The sequence below is a fragment of the Cornus florida genome, unplaced genomic scaffold (genome assembly GCF_030987335.1).
Source record: "Cornus florida cultivar Cherokee Brave unplaced genomic scaffold, ASM3098733v1 CherokeeBrave_3.0.0_Hap2_Chr02, whole genome shotgun sequence".
NCBI lineage: Eukaryota > Viridiplantae > Streptophyta > Magnoliopsida > Cornales > Cornaceae > Cornus > Cornus florida.
The window spans coordinates 13,728,690-13,749,921 of record NW_026775572.1 but is presented as its reverse complement, the minus strand read 5'-3'; the positions used below and the strand labels follow the sequence as shown (position 1 = coordinate 13,749,921).

At 32.3% G+C, this 21,232-nt stretch overlaps 2 protein-coding genes and 2 non-coding genes across 7 annotated transcripts; 3 read left to right on the top strand and 1 right to left on the bottom strand.

Moving 5' to 3' along the window:
* The first annotated feature begins 2,624 nt into the window (after nucleotides 1-2,624).
* On the top strand, nucleotides 2,625-12,298 carry LOC132293744 (protein TRIGALACTOSYLDIACYLGLYCEROL 1, chloroplastic). Of its 4 annotated transcripts, none has more exons than XM_059791350.1 (4): nucleotides 2,625-2,977; nucleotides 9,365-9,428; nucleotides 10,916-11,057; nucleotides 11,175-12,298. In XM_059791350.1, the coding sequence occupies exons 3-4, from the start codon at nucleotides 10,978-10,980 to the stop codon at nucleotides 12,181-12,183; spliced, it is 1,089 nt and encodes a 362-aa protein (XP_059647333.1). In that variant the 5' UTR covers nucleotides 2,625-2,977; nucleotides 9,365-9,428; nucleotides 10,916-10,977; the 3' UTR covers nucleotides 12,184-12,298. The 4 variants fall into 4 exon arrangements, with proteins under 4 accessions (XP_059647333.1, XP_059647331.1, XP_059647334.1 ...); XM_059791348.1 differs by having other exon boundaries at nucleotides 10,913-11,057; XM_059791351.1 differs by lacking the exon at nucleotides 9,365-9,428.
* A 2,766-nt stretch (nucleotides 12,299-15,064) lies between these two features.
* LOC132298114 (small nucleolar RNA U19) lies at nucleotides 15,065-15,193 on the top strand. The gene has a single exon (XR_009479537.1). It is a non-coding gene; the product is annotated as a small nucleolar RNA U19 (small nucleolar RNA).
* Nucleotides 15,194-15,306: 113 nt separating this feature from the next.
* Nucleotides 15,307-15,465, top strand: LOC132298122 (small nucleolar RNA snoR138). The gene has a single exon (XR_009479545.1). It is a non-coding gene; the product is annotated as a small nucleolar RNA snoR138 (small nucleolar RNA).
* Nucleotides 15,466-19,001: 3,536 nt separating this feature from the next.
* Nucleotides 19,002-20,866, bottom strand: LOC132293743 (uncharacterized). Its single transcript, XM_059791347.1, has 2 exons — nucleotides 19,844-20,866; nucleotides 19,002-19,356 (listed from the first exon to the last, which is right to left on the bottom strand). The coding sequence occupies exons 1-2, from the start codon at nucleotides 20,591-20,593 to the stop codon at nucleotides 19,252-19,254; spliced, it is 855 nt and encodes a 284-aa protein (XP_059647330.1). The 5' UTR covers nucleotides 20,594-20,866; the 3' UTR covers nucleotides 19,002-19,251.
* Nucleotides 20,867-21,232: the final 366 nt, after the last annotated feature.

Sequence of the window (21,232 nt, the reverse complement as noted above, 5' to 3'; positions counted from 1 at the left end):
TTTATTTATTTACTTTTTGAATACCCTTCAAGTGTAATTTTTTTTTTTTTTTTTTTTTTTCCCCTTTTGGAGATTGAGTTCAAATAAATTGAAAATTAAAGTAACAATAAGTGAGAAATACGGCCAATTTTTCAATAACTTTTCAAATTGTTGATTTAGTCTGGTTTATTTTAAATAGTATAACTTAATTTAATTTCGTGTCTCAATTTCATTTTCAAAACTAATAAACGCCCGTTTGAGCCCATTCAAATCACAATATATAAGTAAATGAGCCAATCTATTTTGAACTGTGATGTTTATACATGTATATAGTTTTGATTTTATTATTAGTTGGTAATAGCTTGTTAACATAAGTTTCCTATCACATTATATATAGTTTTTTTAAAAATTCACCCTAAAACATAAAACCAATGGTTCAATTGTACTTTTTCACATTTTAAATTATAAGGTCAATAAATCAAATACTCCATTCATAACCGTTGTGTAAGTGAATTTATTGCTAAGAAAAAACTATTGAATTGTTAATATATATATATATACACACACTTCACGAAAAGTGAGGTAAATAAGCTTTGTTTTAAACTACAAGTGATGTAGTTAAAATTGAAATATAGACTAAATTCAGAAAATGAAAATGATAGAAACCATTCTTGTACTATGCGGATTGATTCATTTTTAAATTATAGAAATCATCATTGTACTATATTCATCTTTTGATGATTCTGTTGGTTAAATTTGATACAGTTATAACTTTTATAAAAGTTTTAAACTTAATTTGATATACTAGTTTAGCCTTTACATCCAATTAAATTGATACATGTTAACTCTTATTGTGTGTTACAAGAGTTGTAAAGCACATGAAATGGTAAAGAGTCCTATTCCAATGGTGTATCGACACTCAAAGCATGTTATTCTCTTAACAGAAAAAGAAAAAAAGAAAACCACTTTACTTAAGTCAAGGTTACGAGTGTCTTTCCACTTAAATTACACCGTCCTTCTTAAGAAGTGTTACTCTTACGCTCTGAGCGCACTCCAATTTTCATATTTCACATGCATTTTCACTCAAATTTTCACTACTCATGACCTAATTCTGCCGCTCTTATGCTCCTACTCTCGAATTCACTCTCACTCTCGCTTCCGCTTTATGTGACTTAACTCCTCACCATTATCGGTTTGGTCCATGTTTAATTGGGGACCTTAGCAGATCATGGCTATAGGCTTTGTGGGCCGAGCTTATGTCACCATAATTGAGCCTAATGGGCCAGAACATAAGCATGACACAACTCACCTGAGGCCCAGTTTGTTTGAAAATAAATGAAAAAAAAAAAAAAAAGGGATAAGATTTTTATTTTGTTTTTGTGTTTGGTATAAAATGGAAGGAAAATAAAAGCATTTTGAGGAATACATTAAAAGCTTTGGTTTTATTATTCTTTAAATAATGAATGAAAGGCTACCATTTTTAATGAGATTTTATTATTATCAGATTTGCTCTTGTTTTTATAAAAAAATAAAATATATAATAGGATATGGTAGTAAATTTATTAGTATAATTTTTTCTTTCTTTCTTTCCACTAAACATGATATCCATCCTTCCCTTTAATAAGAATTTCATAATAACAGTATCATCTATACCCTTTATTTTTTTATTTACAACTGATTTCTTATACATCCATGCCAGTTTTATATATATGTGTGTGTGTGTGTGTGTGTATATTTTTAAATTATTATGATTATTATTTTTGGATGAGTTTTGCAAATTATACTTTGGAGCAAATCATATATATATATTCGGTCTCATTAAATATAAGCTCAATCGAATGCCAAAGTACTATAAAGTTTAAACTATTGTTTCAAATGTTTTTCTCACTTCAAAAGCGAGAAAAATTAATTTTTTTTTTTTATGTTTTCCAAAATAGTAGAACATTAATTAATCAAGCAAAGAAAAAAAAAAATTGACCAAGCACAACAAAGAATAAGAAGAACCAATGTTTTTATTCTTTATTTCCTGTGCTAAAAAACTCCTAAAAATATAGGACTCCATTATATTTTCTTATAACACAACAACACTTAGATTATGTTTGGATTGAGAGATTTGGAAGGATAGCGAGAAAAGAAAAGAAATGATATGATAGTATAAATTGTGTTCGAATTGAAAGCCGGGTGTTCACCGCTCTTCTAGAGAAGGGATAGCTATTTCTCTAAGTAATATTTTTATAATTTAAAAACTGCCTTCAATAATTAAAAAGATAAAATCATTATTCCGTTCATATCCTATCTATTTTAAAGAAGATGATAGTAATTTAATTGTGTTATTATTGTTCTTCTTTTCTCCCCTTATATCATATCCAAACAAATATATATATATATAAGGAGAGGAGAGAAAAGGAAAGAATAACATTGGTTATCAGATAAAAGGAAAAAATAAAAAATTATAATAAAAATTTTTATTTTTATTTGAATAGATAAAATATATATAATATATATATATTTTTATATATATAAAAATATATATATATTATATATATTTTATCTATTCAAATAAAAATAAAAATTTTTATTATAATTTTTTATTTTTTCCTTTTATCTGATAACCAATGTTATTCTCTCCTCTCCTCTCCTCTCCTCTCCTGTGTGTATCCAAACAAAGCGAGCTTGTTAGTTACCCAACTTTCTACTGGGTACTTTTTTCTTATAAAATGCCCCAATTAGGGTTTCCGGAGGACATACAACACAGAGTAATACTATTCCCTCCCAGGTCCGCCGCTTAGGCTTTGAGGTGGATATTACTCCCTATCTCACTCTCACACACAAGCACACACAGCATTTCTCCATCGGTCAACGCAATATTAATCACAGCCACCAGTGTAAAAAATACGCAGATATTAATATTTTGACAATCAGTCTTCCTTTTTCCTGTCAATGTAAAGCGAATCCGTATTTTGAACAATCTCTTGGGTTATCTCCTCCAAAATTTCAGGTGAATTTCTACTTCAGTCCATTTTAGTTTTGCTTCACAGAAACGACTGCACAGAAATTAGTTATAAATTACTTGTAATCAGAAACACCATCGAGCCATCTCTCAGAAATACAATGTGCGATGGCTCTTTTTCTTTCTACAATCTTCATTGCAATATGTGTATAGACGAGAAAGATAACAAATTTTGTATCTTTTTCATATTTATTGCCATATGTTGTGTGTTCGTTTTCTTTGTTTGTTGCAATCTGTGTATTTACAAATAGATTACTATAACTTTTTGTTTTCCTGACATGAAATTTCTGGTAGTTCATTTCAATATGCTGTGGTGGCACAGCCGAACTGCGGCTCTAGGTGCATTTCGATGGCCGGGATAACCCAGTTGCGTGTGAATGCGCTGGGTTTTTGAGTTATGGAAGTTATAACTCATGAGTGAGTTGACTCAGATCAGGTGTATGCAATCTCAGGTTTTGTTGTGAAATAGTGTAAAGGAATCGATGCTGTTGTTGGTTTTAGGCCTGCCCAAGTTAAACCAATGGACCATGGATGTTAATATAATGTAATGTATTTTGGATTCTGTGTGGGCTAGGGTTTTTCACTCTCTGACTTGGCAAACTCCCCAATTTTTGTTGTAGTTGGGTATCATTCCTTGTATGTTTACCCCATTATATTGGTTTGTCATTTTAGCGTTCTCATTTTTTAGAATATTGTTTGGTCAATTGAGTCTTAGTTCTGGTTTGGGGCTATGTGTCACTTCGATTGTAGAGTATGCATGTATGAGAGCTTATTGATTATATATGCGACCACGTACACTAGACTATGTCTGCCATACCACTTAATTTAGTATTGGATCAATGATAATTAACATACGGAAAATAAAAGTAGATATTTTGTGCCTAATTGCCCTTTTTCGCAAGCCTCATTCATGCATGCAACTCTCCTATATCTAAACTCTAAAGGCTAGCAGCATTCATGTTAGGTGGGCATATTAGGAATGGAGGAGGAGAAAAATTTTAAATTGGAACCTTATTCCTCTTGGCTTAAAACCCATTGTTTTCCAACAATAATTGTAAGGAAATGGTTTTGTGTTAGTTATGTGTGTGTGTGTGTGTGTTTTTTTTTTTTTTTCTTTTTGTCTTTATTATTATTATTATTTTTGCCACTTTCACTTTGTAACATGATAAAATTGATTTCCACAGACTTACTCCATATTTCTGGACTAGTATTGTCATTTATCTTCATCTTTGTATTGCTATAGATCTGAGGAAATGCCAAAATTATTAGTTTAAAACTTGCCAAGATGATCACTAAATAGAAATGGTCGGAAATGTATTCTTATTTTATATCTTTCTTGATTTAAAAAACAAGTCCATGCCCATTAGAAAAACTAATAGAAGGAGCTATAATATACCACAATCTCAAGAGTCCATCCAATGATTTTTATGTCTTTGGTAAATTTTTATTTTTACTTTTATTTTGATGAAGCTCCTAATGATAAGAAACAATGTATAAGTTTCAGCCTTGTCTGAAAATAATTGTTGAATCTAATATTATTTATGAGGGAGCGCGCCATAGCTTGTTTCCATGTTTTTAATTTTTTTGGTTGGGCTCTACTTTTCTTGATTTTGTAGTACAGTTTGATTACTATGACAATTAAAATTAGGCTCTGTTTCTATCTAATCTAAAATTTCTAATCAGATATGGGGAGGCCTTATGGGTTGAAATTATTCCTACAATTGCCCTATTTAATACAAGCCTTATACAGTCAAGAATCAAGATATGGTCTTCTGATCCTTGATTATGATTTATGATGCTTTTATTCCTAAGATTATTATATTTTGTTCCTAATCTTTTCATGTTATATTGTTTTTCCCTTGTTGAAGCTCCCAATGATTGAAACAATTTATAAGTTTCAGCCTTGTCTGAACATAGATGTTGAAACTAGTTTTAATTATGAGGGATCAGTGTCATAGCTTAATTGCTGTTCTTGCTATGTTCTTTTTTCATTTTAATTTCAAGGCATTAGGCTTAATTGCTGTTTCTTGTTAAATTATATTCTTCCTGGACTTCAAGGCATCAGGCTGATTCTGTTGGCCTCTCTTTCCCTAACATAGTTGGGAATTATTACTTTTCTAGGGCTATTGGAAGCCTATTGTGGCAGATTCTATGAAATTGCAAAAAAGAAGAATCTGATACTTCGTCGTATATAATAAATTATGGTGGTTCAACATAATTGGGTTGGGACATGGTCAAGTTGAGTCCCTACTACTGCCCTATTTAATACAAGCAGTCTAGATCTGATCTTTTGATCCTTGATTATGATTATGATGCTTTTAATCCTAAGATTGTTATTTTTTGTTCCTATTCTTTTCATGTTATTTTGTTTTTCTCTTGTTGAATCTCCCAATGATCGAAGCAATTTATAAGTTTCAGCCTTGTCTGAATGTAGATGTTGAAACTAGTCTTAATTATGAGGGAGAGTGTCATAGCTTAATTGATGTTCTTGCTATTTTTTTTTTTTTTTTTTTTCATTTTAATGTTGAGGCATCAGGCTTAATTCCTTTTTTTGGTAAATTCTATTTTTCCTGGACTTCAAGGCATCAGGCTCATTGTGCCCACGAAATTGGCCTCTCTCTCTCCCTATACTTCAACGTTTATAATAAATTATGGAGGCATTATAGAGGCTGATGTTCAACATAATTGGGCTAGGACACGGTCAAGTTGAGCCCCTACTACTGCCCTATTTAATTCAATCCGTATACAGTCAGATATGGTCTTCTGATCCTTGATTATGATTTATGATTTTTTTATCATAAGATTGTTATTTTTTATTCCTAATCTTTTCATGTTATTTTTTTCCCTTGTTGAAGCTCCCAATGATCGAAACAATTTATAAGTTTCAGCCTTGTCTGAATGTAGATGTTGAAACTAGTCTTAATTATGAGGGAGTAGTGCCATAGCTTAATTGCTGTTCTTGCTATGTTCTTTTTTCATTTTAATTTTGGCATCCGGATCATTGTGACGACAAAGATTGGCCTCTCTGTCCCTATTCTTCAATGTATATAATAAATTATGGAGGCATTATAGAGGCTGAGGTTCAACAAAATTGGGTTTGGACATGGTCAAGTTGAGCCTCTAAGGGGAGTCACATGCCTTTTTGTGATAGAGTTGTGCTGGGTCATTGAAAATTTGGGACAGGAAATGTTTTATGGCTTGGGCATTGTTGTACTCACCCCGCTATTTAAATGGGTTGTGTAAATCCACCACCACTTCGAAACCGATGAATTGCTTGACTTTTATTAAAACTGTCTCTCTCTATCAAACATATTTCATAGTGATTTCGCCGTCTTTATCCCCAATTTGTATCCTGGTAACATCGAAATCCTACTTGGCTGAACCTGATAACTGTTACATTGATGCATGTTTCAAAGTTGACTCTAAAATGTTGTGATGAACTGAATAAGTTGTTTTGAAATTTGTTTGGTTTTTTTTTTTTTTTTTTTTAATTCATTTCTAGATTTTTCCAAATTATCCCTATTGGGTTTTTTTTGAACTGTTGTAAAACATGTGTATGCATTGGAATCTTCTTATTCTCTTGAAACATTTCAACTATTTTCCCAATTTAAAACTGGAATGAGTGAATCCATTTGTTTATTAGCACGGTGTTTTTGAAATGCTACCATGTCTGAGAAATTTCATTGACAATATAATTGATGGGTTTGATCTGTCTTGGCAAACAGTAATAAGTAAAAAGAATAGGTATATGTTGTATTGTTGGCCCTGTCCTAGATCTCTATATCAATTGGGAAGCTTGTAATGCAAACCCACGCTTGTAGAAACTCTGAAAGGAAAGAAATTCCATTAAAATGTAGTATACATACGTATACCACACACACACACACACACATATATATATATATAGAGAGAGAGAGAGAGATGAGCAATGAAATACTAAAATAAGCCTATAAGAGATATAAGAATCCTTCAGTCTTCATATAGCTTCATGATACACACACACACACATATATATATAAACAATGAAATAAGTTTATATCCTGTTATGAATTTGGAAATTTGTGAAACTTGCTTTGCCCGGAGAGCGTATCTTCGTATATATGTGCGTGTAGATGGATGAATATTCATGCACATATACTTGTAGATATCTATCTCTCTACAAAGCAAGTTCCAATTTTTTTGGATTACTAGGTTTATTTTATTGCTTATATATATGTGTATAAATGTCCGGTGGTTATCTTAGTATTTTGTTGCTTATACATACGTAGACAACATTTCTGAGTTTCTTTCTTTCGGTGTGGGTTTCATTAGTACAACAACTGTATGAGAGGTAATTTTCTTTTTGATCTTAGTGTGTATTCAAATCCATATATAAATACACACAACATTCACGTATAAGAGTAGTAATGTCCGACAATCTTGGAATTTACATGAACACATCTCAAAGTTTTAACCCTTTCATTTTTACATTTTTTCGACATTGTTCGAATGGTCTTTACAAGTCCTTGTTGGGCACGTGTAGGATAGTGACATTTCACATATACTCAAGAATCCATGTTTGACACTATGGACGTGTCTAATTTCAGACACTTCGAGTGACACAACTTGGACACTACCAACACAAGTCTTATGTAACTCTAACATGTGTAAGATTAGCCACATTCGACCATATTAGAATGGACGTGAACACGCCTTGTTCATCTTGAAGTGTTAACCTTTTTATCTTTAATTTTTTTTTTGTTTTTTGACATTGTTCAAATGGTCTCCACAAGTCAGTGTGGGGCTCGTGTAGGTATGGCGTACCTTATCGCCAGGGGAGAGATTGTTGACACTTGTATGTGTGGATCTCTCTCTTAAATGTGTAGACCTGTTTTTAAACCTGTAAGCACGGGGGGGTGTGCAAAATGAAATAAATCTATACAGCAGGGCGGGTCGTGATTGATGTTATTAGAGCCAATCCCCAGCCAAAAAATGAGGGAAGCGTGCACAAGTCCATGAGAGTCGGGCCAACAAGGATGCTGGTTCCCAAGAGGGGTGATTGTGATGATATCACCTGGGGGGAGAGGTTGTTGGCACAATACTTATTTGGATTTGAACTGCAAGGAGGCTCCAACTTTTCAAGAATCCAGAAAATTTACATTTGCGTTGGATTTTTTAAGACATGAATGGTATTTCTTTATTTCCAAAAAAAAAAAAAAAAAAAAAAAAAAAATTCTTTGCAATTAAAATGTATCTGGTCATCCTACTGAAATTTGCCATTCCCACCTGCTATCAGAAAGTGCTTCACAACATAAATAATTCTCCTTGCTAAAATATGAACAAATTCGCTTTTAATTCAAATTTAAAACTGAGCTCTTGCCCTTGGTTTTGTGGCGGTGGAATAATTTTTTTCTTTTTTGTTTCCATCTTTTATATTACTTTTTTCAATCAAATGCTATCTGAAATGTACTATTGAATAGTTTTCAAGGGGCACCCGACACTCCTGGATAGTTGCATTGCACATATTGTAAGCATATACAACAAGAGGATCTGTCAGTATAATGATTATATGGATATTTTCAGATCTGATTTTTTTTCTAAGCAATGAATTCTTACTTTGTGGAACTGTTAAAATACTAAGCTGTTTCTGTGTTAGTCATTCTTATAATTTTCATCCTTCTGAGATAGAATTTATTGGTGAGCTCAGGTTCCTCCTCAATTGAGCACCACCACTATCTAGCCTGGATTTCCTTTGGCAACAGTGATTATGTTACATTTCCATGTGCATACACAATGTTCTCCAATTTTAAAATCTCTTTTTTTCCCTTCTTTAGAAGTTTTCTGGCTCAAAACACTACAGCATATACAATTTGAAATTACAGGGTATATGTTGTATTGCTGGCCCTGTCCTAGATCTCTGTTTCACTTGGGAAGCTTGTAATGCACTGTGAAACCCACACTTGGAGAAACTCTGAAAGGAAAGAAATTTCATTAAAATGTAGTATACATATGTGTGTGTATATATATATAGGTAAGCAATGAAATACTAAAATAAGCCTATCAGAGATATAAGAATCCTTCAATCTTCAGATAGCTTCATGATACATATATATATATATATATAAACAATGAAATAAGTTTATATCCTGTTATAAATTTGGAAATTCATGAAACTTGCTTTGCCGAGAGGGAGTATCTTCGTATATATGTGTGTAGATGGTTGAATATTCACGCACATATACATCTAGATATCTATCTCTCTACAAAGCGAGTTCCAATTTTTTTGGATTCATAGGTTTATTTTATTGCTTATATACATGTATATAAATGTCCGGTGGTTACGAGTTTCGTTTTAGAGAATGATAGGCTTATCTTAGTATTTTGTTGCTTATGCAGACGTAGACAACATTTCTGAGTTTATACAAGCGTGGGTTTCATTAGTACAACAACTGTATGAGAGGTAATTTTCTTTTTGATCTTAATGTGTATTCAAATCCATATATAAATACACACAACATTCACGTGTAAGAGGAGTAATGTTTGACAATCTTGGAATTGACATGAACACACCTCAAAGTTTTAACAACCTTTTTATTTTAAATTTTTTTTCGGCATTGTTCGAATGGTCTTTACGAGTCCTTGTTGGGCACGTGTAGGATAGTGACATTTCACATGTACTCATGAATACATATTTGACAGTATGGACGTGTCTAATTTCAGACACCTGGGTGACACAACTTGGACCCTCCCAACACAAGTGTTATGACTCTAACATGTGTAAGATTAGCCACGTTCAACCATCTTAGAATGGACATGAACATGCCTTGTTCATCTTCAAGTTTAACCCTTTTTTTTTTTTAAAAAAAAAAAAAAGGGGTTGACATTGTTCGAATGGTCTCCACAAGTCAGTGTGGGGCATGTGTAGGTTTGGCGTACCTTAATGCCGGGGGAGAGGAGGTTGACACTTGTATGTGTGGATCTCTCTCTTAAACGTGTAGACCTGTTTTGAAACCCGTGAGCACAGGAAGTGTGCAAAATGAATTAAATTTATATAGTAGGGCGGGTCGTGATGGATGGTATCAGAACCAATCCCCAGCCGAAAAATGAGGGAACCATGCACAAGTCCATGAGGGTCAGGCCAACGAGGATGCTGGGTCCCAAGAGGCGTGATTATGATGTCCCATATCGCCTGGGGAGAGGTTGTTGGCACAGTATTTATTTGGATTTGAACTGCAAGGAGGCACCAACTTTTCAAGAATCCAGAAAATATACATTTGCGTTGGATTTTGTAAGACATTGATGGTATTTCTTTATTTCCAAACAGAACAAAAAACTAATTTTGTTTCTCTTTGCAATTAGAATGTATCTGGTCATCCTACTGAAATTTGCCATTCCTGAAGTACTGACCTACTATCAGAAAGTGCATCACAACATAAATAATTCTCCTTGCTAAAATATGAACAAATTAGCTTTTAGTTAAAATTTAAAACTGAGCTCTTGCCCTTGGTTTTGTGGCGGTGGAATAATTTTCTTCTGTTTCCATCTTTTATATTACTTTTTCTATTAAATGCTATCTGAAATATACTACTGAATAGTTTTCAAGGGGCACCCGACACTCCTGGATAGTTGCAATGCACGTATTGTAAGTATATACAACAAGAGGATCTGTCAGTATAATTATTATATGGATATTTTCATATCTGATATTTTTACTAGGCAATGTATGCTTACTTTGTGGAACTCTTAAAATACTAAGCTGTTTCTGTGTTAGTCCTTTAACTTTTGTATGTGTTGTCTTATCACATCATTCTTGTAATTTACATCCTTATGAGAGAATTTATTGGTGAGCTTAGGTTCCCCTGGCAACAGTAAATATGTTACATTTCCATGTGCATGCACGATGTTCTCCAATTTTAAAATCTCTTTTTTTCCTTTTTCTTCTAGAAGTTTTCTGGCTCAAAACACGCATTATCTTTCTCTGCCAAGACTGAAGTGAGGGGAGTCCATTTATGTACACTAATTTGTACAGCAGGGGACCTACCATGCAAGCAGTTTCCCATTTTCATCCGATATGTTACTTATCTAACAGGTTTTTATTTCTCTCATTTGGCGTGCTCTCACCTCTGAGTGTGTGCGTCTATAGTTTAATTTAAGACGCTTGTCTTCTTTTTATTGACTTCTACTTGAATATTTAAACAAATTGCAGAAGAAGCTCTATTGAACCTGGTGGTTGGATGAAAATGAACGCCCCAAATTCAAGTCAAAATGCTGGAAGGGTGGAATTAACTGGAGCAGCTCAACTTTGTAAGTTTTTTATACCTGTAAGAAGATCCAGGTTGTTTGTGATTCCCAACACAAATGACGGTCACCCATGTGTTTCACCATCCGAGGAAAATACAAACATAAACCATGCACTTGCAGAGACATCGTTGAGCAAATGGTCTCCTCCTAGGTACCTATGGAGGGGATTATCAGTTCTTATCCTGGCAGGGCAGGTAATTATTAGGATTTTAATGGGTAAAATCCACTGGAGGAACACTCTCCAACAGCTGGAGAGAGTTGGTCCACGGTCAGTTGGTGTCTGTCTGTTAACCTCAGCTTTTGTTGGCATGGCCTTCACTATCCAGTTTGTTAGAGAATTCACAAGATTAGGCTTAAACAGATCTGTTGGTGGAGTATTGGCCCTAGCCTTCTCAAGGGAGCTAAGTCCTGTGGTCACATCTATTGTAGTTGCAGGGCGTATTGGGAGTGCCTTTGCTGCAGAGTTGGGGACAATGCAGGTTTCTGAGCAAACAGACACTCTAAGAGTTCTTGGTTCAGACCCAGTCGATTATCTAGTGACACCAAGGGTCATTGCTTCTTGTGTTGCACTACCATTTTTGACTTTGATGTGTTTCACAGTAGGGATGGCATCTAGTGCTCTCCTTGCGGACGGTGTTTATGGAGTTAGCATTAACATTATATTAGATTCTGCTCAGAGAGCTCTTAGATCATGGGATATAATTAGTGCAATGATCAAGTCTCAGGTTTTTGGTGGAATCATATCTATTGTGAGCTGTGCTTGGGGAGTTACCACCATGGGAGGTGCGAAAGGTGTTGGAGAAGCAACTACCTCTGCTGTGGTTCTCTCTCTTGTTGGTATCTTTATTGCCGATTTTGCACTCTCTTGTTGCTTCTTTCAGGGAGCTGGAGATTCACTGAAGGATTGTGTATAATCTTTGCAAACTTTTTGTTGATTGGCTTATGATGCTTGGGTAATTGGGAAGTTATTCGCTTTTATAGTTAAAATTGCCATCAAAGAAAGTGGAGCTCTTGTTCTTGTAAGTGCTTTGTAAACTTGTATAAAAAGGACATATTTTATCAGTCAGAACCTATTCCACCTAATTTCCAAAAAATAAAAACCTATTCCACTCACTAATGAACTGTTCCAACTCCTCTGTTTTCTGTTCTTCAAAAAATTACCGGATGTAACATTGAACAATGTTTATGTAAAAACACTAGTACTGGGCATCATGATAACATATTTGAGTAACTTTGTGTATGAAACATTCTATACGTTCAATTTGTTGTCCCTTGAATTTATTTTGTTCTCTTTTGGTATTTGGTGTCTTGAGATAGTGTTTACAAGAAAATTAATTATATACTAATCATAATTAGTGAATCTTGAGAGCATTCACTAATGAAAAATGACTTCCAGTGTCTACGAATTTTCTTTCCCTGTTTGTCAGAGTAGGAGGGTTGAGAAAACGGAGAACCATCGGGACGTCAGTATATGACTTCCTTTAAACAAAGAAAGTACAATTGAAAAAAATCAAATGATGATTTGGTTGCTTGACAAGAAAGTCTGCGAATTCATATACATATATTTCTATATCTATAGAAACCCAATTTTTATACCGTTATACATATATTTCCAAATCTATAGAAACTTAATTTCTATATGGTTATAATCGCCGTTAGTTATTATCTTTCACCATATGAGTTATCTTTTTCCATTATTTATTTTTTTACTAGCCAATGTATGTTATTATCTCTGTGGTGGTGTTGATGTACAAACTAATTTATTCAGTCTAACTAGCTACTAATATGAACTTAGAGATAAAGTGTTATGGGCCTTCTGGCTGTTGTTTGAGCTGAATTGATGGTCAAAAGAGAAGAAATTGAATTTAAACAATGTACTATAAGTTAAAATTATATTTTATTTAATCAGAAAAAAGAGTCGATAAAATCTAGTACTACTTGCCTACCGCACTTGAAAGGAAGTGTGGACTCTCAGGTTTTTTGAGCATACTTTGTACTGCGGATACCGTTGGTTTAGAAAGAGTACAATGTATCCGACAATAAAGAACCGACTCTTCAGTTGTAATTAGTGTTTGTGGCCCCTATGCGTCAATAATGCGGGCTCAAATCTTAAACCAGTAATGTTCCATATATATATATATATATATATATACACATATATATAATCTCTTCCGATTTCAGTCATATGCGTATGCCCCTCAACAAATCTAAAAATTATCTGAGAAACTTCATCATAGATGATCATAATGGACTATAGTCCCTCAATGGTCAAAAGAGAAGAGGAGAGGGTGAACAGCAAAGTTTCAGTATTTACTTAATTCACAATTCTAAAACCATATAGTGGAGGTAATCCGAACTGAGAGAGACTGGACATGTTCTTGTTTCATTTCAGTGTTTAATGAAATTTTCTTAATTCTTGATCGCTTTCATGAACAAAATTTAATCTAGAATTGGTTTCAAAAGATGGGTTTGTGAGTAATACTGTTGTTGTAGGAAACACAGGATTTTTTTAGTGACTTTTATTTGTGGTATTCAATTAATTTGTTGGAGAAGATGAAAGAAAAATGAGATAAAAGGAATGGAGTTTAAGATTTATTTGTGAAGGTTGAAACTTTAGTTTTACACGTCACTCAGTCGGTTTTTAAGTTGTAAAGTTTGTTTTCATTTCTATTTAGGGTTAAGAGTAAAAAAAAAAAAATCTATTGGCCTTTTACAAATAATTCCTGAACTAAAAACTGCATCGTCAACTATTGATTTATCATAATTAAGGACAAATTCATTACAAAAGACTATTTTACCTTTTTTCATTAAAATTTTCATTTCTTATTAAATTATTTTTATTATCTTTTCTCTTATATAAATATTAATTATACTATTTACCTTAATTTTATTAATATCAATTTATCATAAAAATTAAAAAAAATAGATAAATAGATTTGTAACTAACATTTTCTAAATTGATTAACTTATTATTAAAACTTTATTATTTATAATAAAACGTATTATAATCAATTTAAATATTTTTATCTTTAAAAAATACTCTGTATAATTTTTTTCATACAATATATTGATGAAAAATTAATAAAATACTTTTAAAAAAAATACCTTTTTTTCCATGTAATATATTCATTAAAATTTTAAAAATTAATTAGTTTTTTTTAAAAAAAATTATACTAAAAAAATTTATTTAAATAAATAATTAAAAAAATAAAAATTAAATTAATTTAAATTTAATAAAAAATATCTCATCAAATTAATATGAATTTTTTCTTAATTTATTTAGATAAAAATAAATAAATAAACATACTTCAATAAGAAGAGCATTATGGTCATTTAATAAAATATAATATAATTCTTAAGTATGTAACAAAATGAAATAGTTTAAGGGATTTTTTTGCACAAAATATAATTCAAGGAGTTATTTGCAAATTCAAACGTGCTCTCTATTTATTTATTTATTTTTTTTTTGGACTTTACCCTTTCTAGTACCACCAAAACAAATGGAGGGTAGTGTAGTAATTATGCCTTGAAGGGAAATCCCTATATAAACCACAAGAAGAAATCCCTTTCTTCAAAACCCTAGTTTTTTGCAGCAGCTAAGTCGCCCGCCTCCTCCCTCCCTCCCTCTCCGAGACTGCGCAATGCCTCTAAAAACCCTAGTTTCTACGGAGTCATAAAATAAGTCTTCTTCCTCTTAGCCTCTCTCTCTCTTTCTCTGTGTGTGTGTGTGAGACTGCACAATGCCTCTTTGAGTAGCCATATGAATTGCTACTAATATAGTAGTGGGGTTTCATATATTGGCTTAGTTAGGGGGCAGAGATGAAATTGGGATCCGATTTTCTATCTGATCCCTAATTCTAAGGCCTTTTGAGGGGACTCTTGATTTGCTCTATGAATTGTCCCCCAAGCATACCTTGGACATTTCCCTTCTTTTTTTCTTTTTTCTTTTTATCTCTATATGTACATATTTTTATATAAAACATTGATTGATTGATTAAGATATGATAGATTGATTAAGATATATGTGTATGGTTGGAATTGCCTCAGAATAACCGGAAGGAGATGGAATAGATAGACGCCGTCCGGTTCAGACAGAGGCGCACAATGACTCCGAATCGGTTTGAGGGAAAGGAACTATAACTAGTTGTGTATTCTCACTTCTTGAACGTTCCTTTCCTAGATTGATTCGGATATTTATTTATTTTTTCTATTTTCCTACCATTTCGTGTAATTGATTGTATCTATATCTATATATATATATATATATATAGATTTATATGTGTGTTTATGTATATGTTGAGAAATGAATCGGCATCTATATCAATCAGGTTGACAAAAGTCTCAAACTACAATTTGAAATTACAGGGTATTATTATTAAGTTAAATTAGTTATTGTTACTTGGTTATTGTTACTCAAAGTGGCGCTAATGTTTTGAAATTAAATAGTGAGCTTCTGGTTCATGTTATGAGGATAGTTTTGGGTTCAAAGGATTGAGTTCTTTTTTTAAGTTAGGCAGGATTGAATTCTTGATGTTAATATGTTTTGTCAGACGTGTCTAAACCTAAAATTGATAAGAGGGAAATTGTGCTTAATTAATAAAATCCGAGTGCAATGAAAATCCAGATAGTGAAATTATAAAGGTGAAATAAAAAATAAAAAAGGTTTTCTCGGGTTTTTCATAATTAAAAGATGAAGATTAGGGTTTTATGGTTTCAAAAATGAGGAGATTTGGTAAGGAGAAAGAGAGAACCAATGGTCTTTTTGGACGAATGATCCATGTTTAATTAGTTTGACCCATGTTAATTAGCTTTTAATTGGACCAAGTGCCCTCTAAGAAGAAAATTTTTTTTTTTATGTGACCAAGGCAAAAGCATTATTCAAAATTAAATCATATACAGTGTGAGAGAGAATTTGTGGGTTGTGTCCTATCAATTGTTTGGATAATTTGAAAAAAAAATTTAGTAATATACTACTTTTTTTACTCTTAAAGAAAAATTAAATTTTCATATAATAAAAAACAAAAGTTAAAAACTTAGCAAATTACTTGTAGCAGAAGATGAAGTAGTAGGGCCTCTTACGAGAAGGAAAAAGTATGAACCTTTAAAGGTACAACTATAAAAGAGTACACGTTAAGGTATACAGCACAATCAAAATGAAAATGAACAAAAGTAGCAAGTTTGCCAAGTTATGCTTATTTAATGAGGTTTAATAACATTATAATTAATATTAAACTCTTGTAAGGTACAACAATAATCATAATGAATATAATCAAAGTTGTAACTTATATTTACTTTAATATAATTTGATGAAAAGATTGTTAAATATTAAATAGTTTTCTCTTCTGTTTTTTTTATAAGTAAAAAAATAAATTTGTTTTGTTACAGTGTTCAAAATTTAACTCATTTTGAATGAATTGTTTATTTATTTATTATTATTATTCTTTTTTAAGGTATGTAGTCATTTCAAATGTATCAGACACGCCTTCTGTATCCTTATCCGGATATATTGTCCACTATGATGCCCTTAGTAGTACTAACTAAATGAATTATTATATCCCAATTAAAGTACTTAGTTACTTTACTAAGTCGAAAAAGTAACATTAGTTGGATTTGGACAGTTAAGGTATGTAAATGACTAAGGATGTCCAATCATCTTCAAAAACCTATTTAACACTGTTGGGCTAGTGACAATGTCTTCCATTATTTTTTTATCCAAGAAATTGGGATTAGTTGTGCTAGTGATGGCATGTCTAAACCCTAAAGAATGTAGTATTTGGTTATCTCTTGACATGTCATAGGGGTGACTATATATATGTATATATATAATAAATAAAGTGTAATATAACAAGGGGAGGTGACGATTAATATCAATATATATATATATATATATATATATATATATAGTTATTTCATTTTATTGCTAGCTACTTTGGGCTTTTAATTAATACCTAAACTCTAAGGCTTTGTTTGGATTGAGTAATTTGGAGGGATTTGAAAAGAAATGATAGTAAAAATTATGTTTGGATAATTTTTAGTGGAGAGAAGAAATCTCTCCAAATTCTTTATGTGTTATCTTCTAAAAAAAATGAGAAGTCTTAGAGAGAAAGAAGGTTAAGTAAGTAGTATTTTTATAATTCTGAAATTATCTTTTTATAAAATTTGACTCTTATCTTATAACATTTTATAAAAAAATTATAATAATAATTTAATTCTTGTCATTTTTTTTTTTTAATTTTCTCTTATCTATCTTTTTCGAAATAAGAATACTACGATTTCTTTTAATTTTTTTTTTTTTTTTTTATGAATTATTACTATTCTTTTCTCTTATAACTAATGTCATTATTTTTATCTCATATTTATTAAAACGAAATCTAAATACTCCTATATTATTATATAAATCACGTGCATCATATACGCAGCCTCAAGATCACTGTCGACTAGTCCAGTCGTCTCCAACCAAATTTGGCAAGTGCATGGTACCCAGCACAAAGCTGCCAATGGAGTCATCTCATCATTCAATTCCTGTAAACCCCACGATGTCACTGTTGACCATTAGACAGTGTTTGGGTATTTACATTTTTGTCAAACCCAATAATGGTGGACAACTTTCCATGGTCGGTCCCTAGCTTAATAAAAATCTCATTTGAATTATAGGGTTTGGTTGTTCAATTGGTCGTTTTCTTTTCTTGTCACAACCAATAAAAATATCTGCAATAATTATAAGATAAATCTTATTAGCTAGACAATCAAGTTTCTTTAATTCAATCCTATACTATTACTCTAGTTAATGTCTACTGGATATTAAAATATATTTGTTTTGTGGTTTGTGGATTTTTTTTTTTTTTTTTCAATTTTAAGACAGAATTTATAATACCACATATTATATGAAAATAATTTATTAGAGCAAGTCTTTTCAAAATGATTCAGTATCACGTTATGTCAGTATCACCATTATATTAACATATTAAAATTGTTTTAAGAGAATTATAAAAAATAATTTTCTTAAAATAAAGAGTTTTGCTTGGTTTGTAATTTTTTTGAAACAGTTTTTTATTTTCAAATAACTGAATATATAAAATTATACAAAAACTTTGCATTATTTAATTTTTCGAAAATTGTTTTTTTTAAACTCAATTATAAAAATATCTATTTTTAGAAAATTGAATCAAGCAATTTTTTTTGTACATATTTCTAATTTTCAGTTATCTAAAAATATTAAACTATTGTCAAAAAAATTGAACCAAATAAACCTCTAAGTAGTTAAATACTCAGCCCTACTTGGTTTGTCACTCAAAGAAAACACAAAACTGTTTTCAGATAATTATAATTTAAAGCTGAATTTTCAAAAAATAATTTTCAATCCTAATTTTGTAGAATTTTTTAATTTTCAGTCCTTTGAAAACATGTAAAATTGTTTTCGTGTCTTCCTCCTAGAATAAAATCTCTCTCCCCCTTGTCCATTCCATCCTTTGGTCTTTGAATCTAATTCCAAAACTATTTTAAATTTGCAAACTTAAAATAAAAATCTCTTCATTTTAATTCCATCAAATCATCGATACAAACAAAAGCTATTTACTAGGTTGCAAAGCATACGCTAATATTATATAAATATTAGGGTCTAACTAATTTAGATGGTTATTGTTTAGTAGACATTCACTTTCATCAAACAACATATTACAAACTTGACAGTGGTCTGACATGGATTGCATTTACATACATCATACTTTGCACATAATTAATAATTATATGCACCCACATACATTTATAATAAGCAGAGTTTTACATAAAACATAAGGAATCTAGGAAGACAAAAGGATAGAGAATCTTTACATATACATTCAATATATTAGTACTATGTACATACAAAATACAAATATATAAGATCCTCTACAGATCTGGTACAACTGACATCTATAGCCATATCTATGCATTGAGATTGTTGATGCTGATGAACGGCCTGGATTGGTTGCAAGCACACTGCTCTACAGACCATCATAGTAACCTCCACATGTAATTTGAGCTATGGGCAGTGGCACACCTCTTGCTACTGAAATTGCATCATTCAATTTACTTGGATGCTTGATCTTCTGCAACAACAAATTAGGGTCAAATCAGATTGTATTAGTTCATAAAATTGAGATCTAAAGACTGTTTCGGTTGTGAATTTCTTAGGATTTTAAAGAAAAATGTGGCTTCTTGAATATTTATGATTGATTATTAGTCCAATTCCTATTGCGGACTCCGAAATGATTAGATGTACACTGTCTTATCCCGAAGACTGATTCGGATTTCAAACACTACTCTCAGAAAGTTGGAAAGAATTAGATATTCACAGCTTTATCTTGGAGATACTTATTCCGATTTCAAACCGGGATTTGAAAAGGACTAGATGTACATGGCCTTATCTCGAAGATTGATTCCGGTATCAAACCACTCATGTGTCTTCTGACTATGTTTTAAGTGAAGTGACTACCGTTAGTAACTTCTGCAAAGGTACTATTAAGACTCAAATATGAAGAAACTGAATTGGGTTATAAAAAAAAAAATTTGAAAATTTGGCAAAAATATGCAAACCTTGTCATCAGTGTAGATCTGAAATCTTAGCTTCTGATTCTTTTGATGCTGTTTGTTTCTCTGACTGCCTCCAAAGACGATGATGCATATGGTGGCAGCAGCAACACCAAAGGAGCAAATAGCACCAACTCCGCTCAAGCTCCACTTCCATAAGTTCAAACCACCACTGTTTTCTTCCCAATTGACCTCTTCTTCACCATGTGATTCCAAGTTCTCTTTTTCAGCCTTCAGATTTGATGGAAAGCTCTTGCTTTCCTTTTCCTGATCTTTATCTTCAAATTGAAAAGCACCCACATCAATTTGAGGAACAATTCCCCTGGTTCCAGACCTTGGGGAATCCATTTTCATGTCGACGAATTCGTTTTCTTTCTTGAAGAAAACTTGAGAAACCATGTCCTGATCAGCCTCCACAGCTGCAGTGTTTGCAGCTGTGATCTGCTCACTCGGCATGGATGGCACCAATTTGATCTCAATTGGTACCTTATTGGTATCTTTCCTTACTTCATCATCCTTGGCCTTGTTCATCATTGGTGGTTCCAATTGAAAAATTGGGACAGGAACAAGTTGATTCGGCACCCTTGACTTCTCCGGTTTCTCTCCCAATTTCGGAGAATTGGGGGAGAAGTAGTTCATCCTGAACACACTTTTCTGATCACTTCCATATTTTCTCGAGAAAATCATTTTGCCACCATCATCATGGATTTCAAGAAACCCATCATCAGGGAGGAGTTCCCACTCATCAAGATCCATTTCATCTATAGGAGAGAGAGTGTGTGTGTGTGTGTGTGTGTGTGTGTGTGTGTGTGTTTTTTCCTTTTTGGGAGAGAATTGGGGATGGGATGATGGAGGCAAAGAGGGGGGTTAAAATATCAGAGAGCTTGGGGGTGTTGAAAAGTTTTGATTCAAAGAAGGTGGCTTCTCATGGAGTGTAGTGAGGAATTTGTGTAAGAGGAGGCCACCCCATGGTGTGTGTCCTCTTGCTCTTGGAGTGAAGATTGATTCAGCTGGGAGAGGGGATATATGATAGATTTGGTTGGGAAGAGCTTATCCTTCTAAAAGGGAACAAAGGAGAGCATGGTCCACTGGGACCCACCATATTGAAACCCCTTCTGAAAGGGTCCTTGGATATTTCTTTTCAATTTCCTATTGGATTGTTGAATGAACTTTTGGTTAAATATTATGACTTCGGATAAATGTAAACCATGGTATACAATCAGATGACGAAGAGAATTGATGCTTCAACCATCCCAGGGTTTTGACTTGTTTGTTATTTTATATTTTTCCCTCGAATTCTGTGTGCAAATAGTATTTTGGCATAAGTGAACATGTTTATGTTTTATTTAACTAATTTAATTTTTTCTTGAAGCTGAACATGAAAGTTAAAAGATT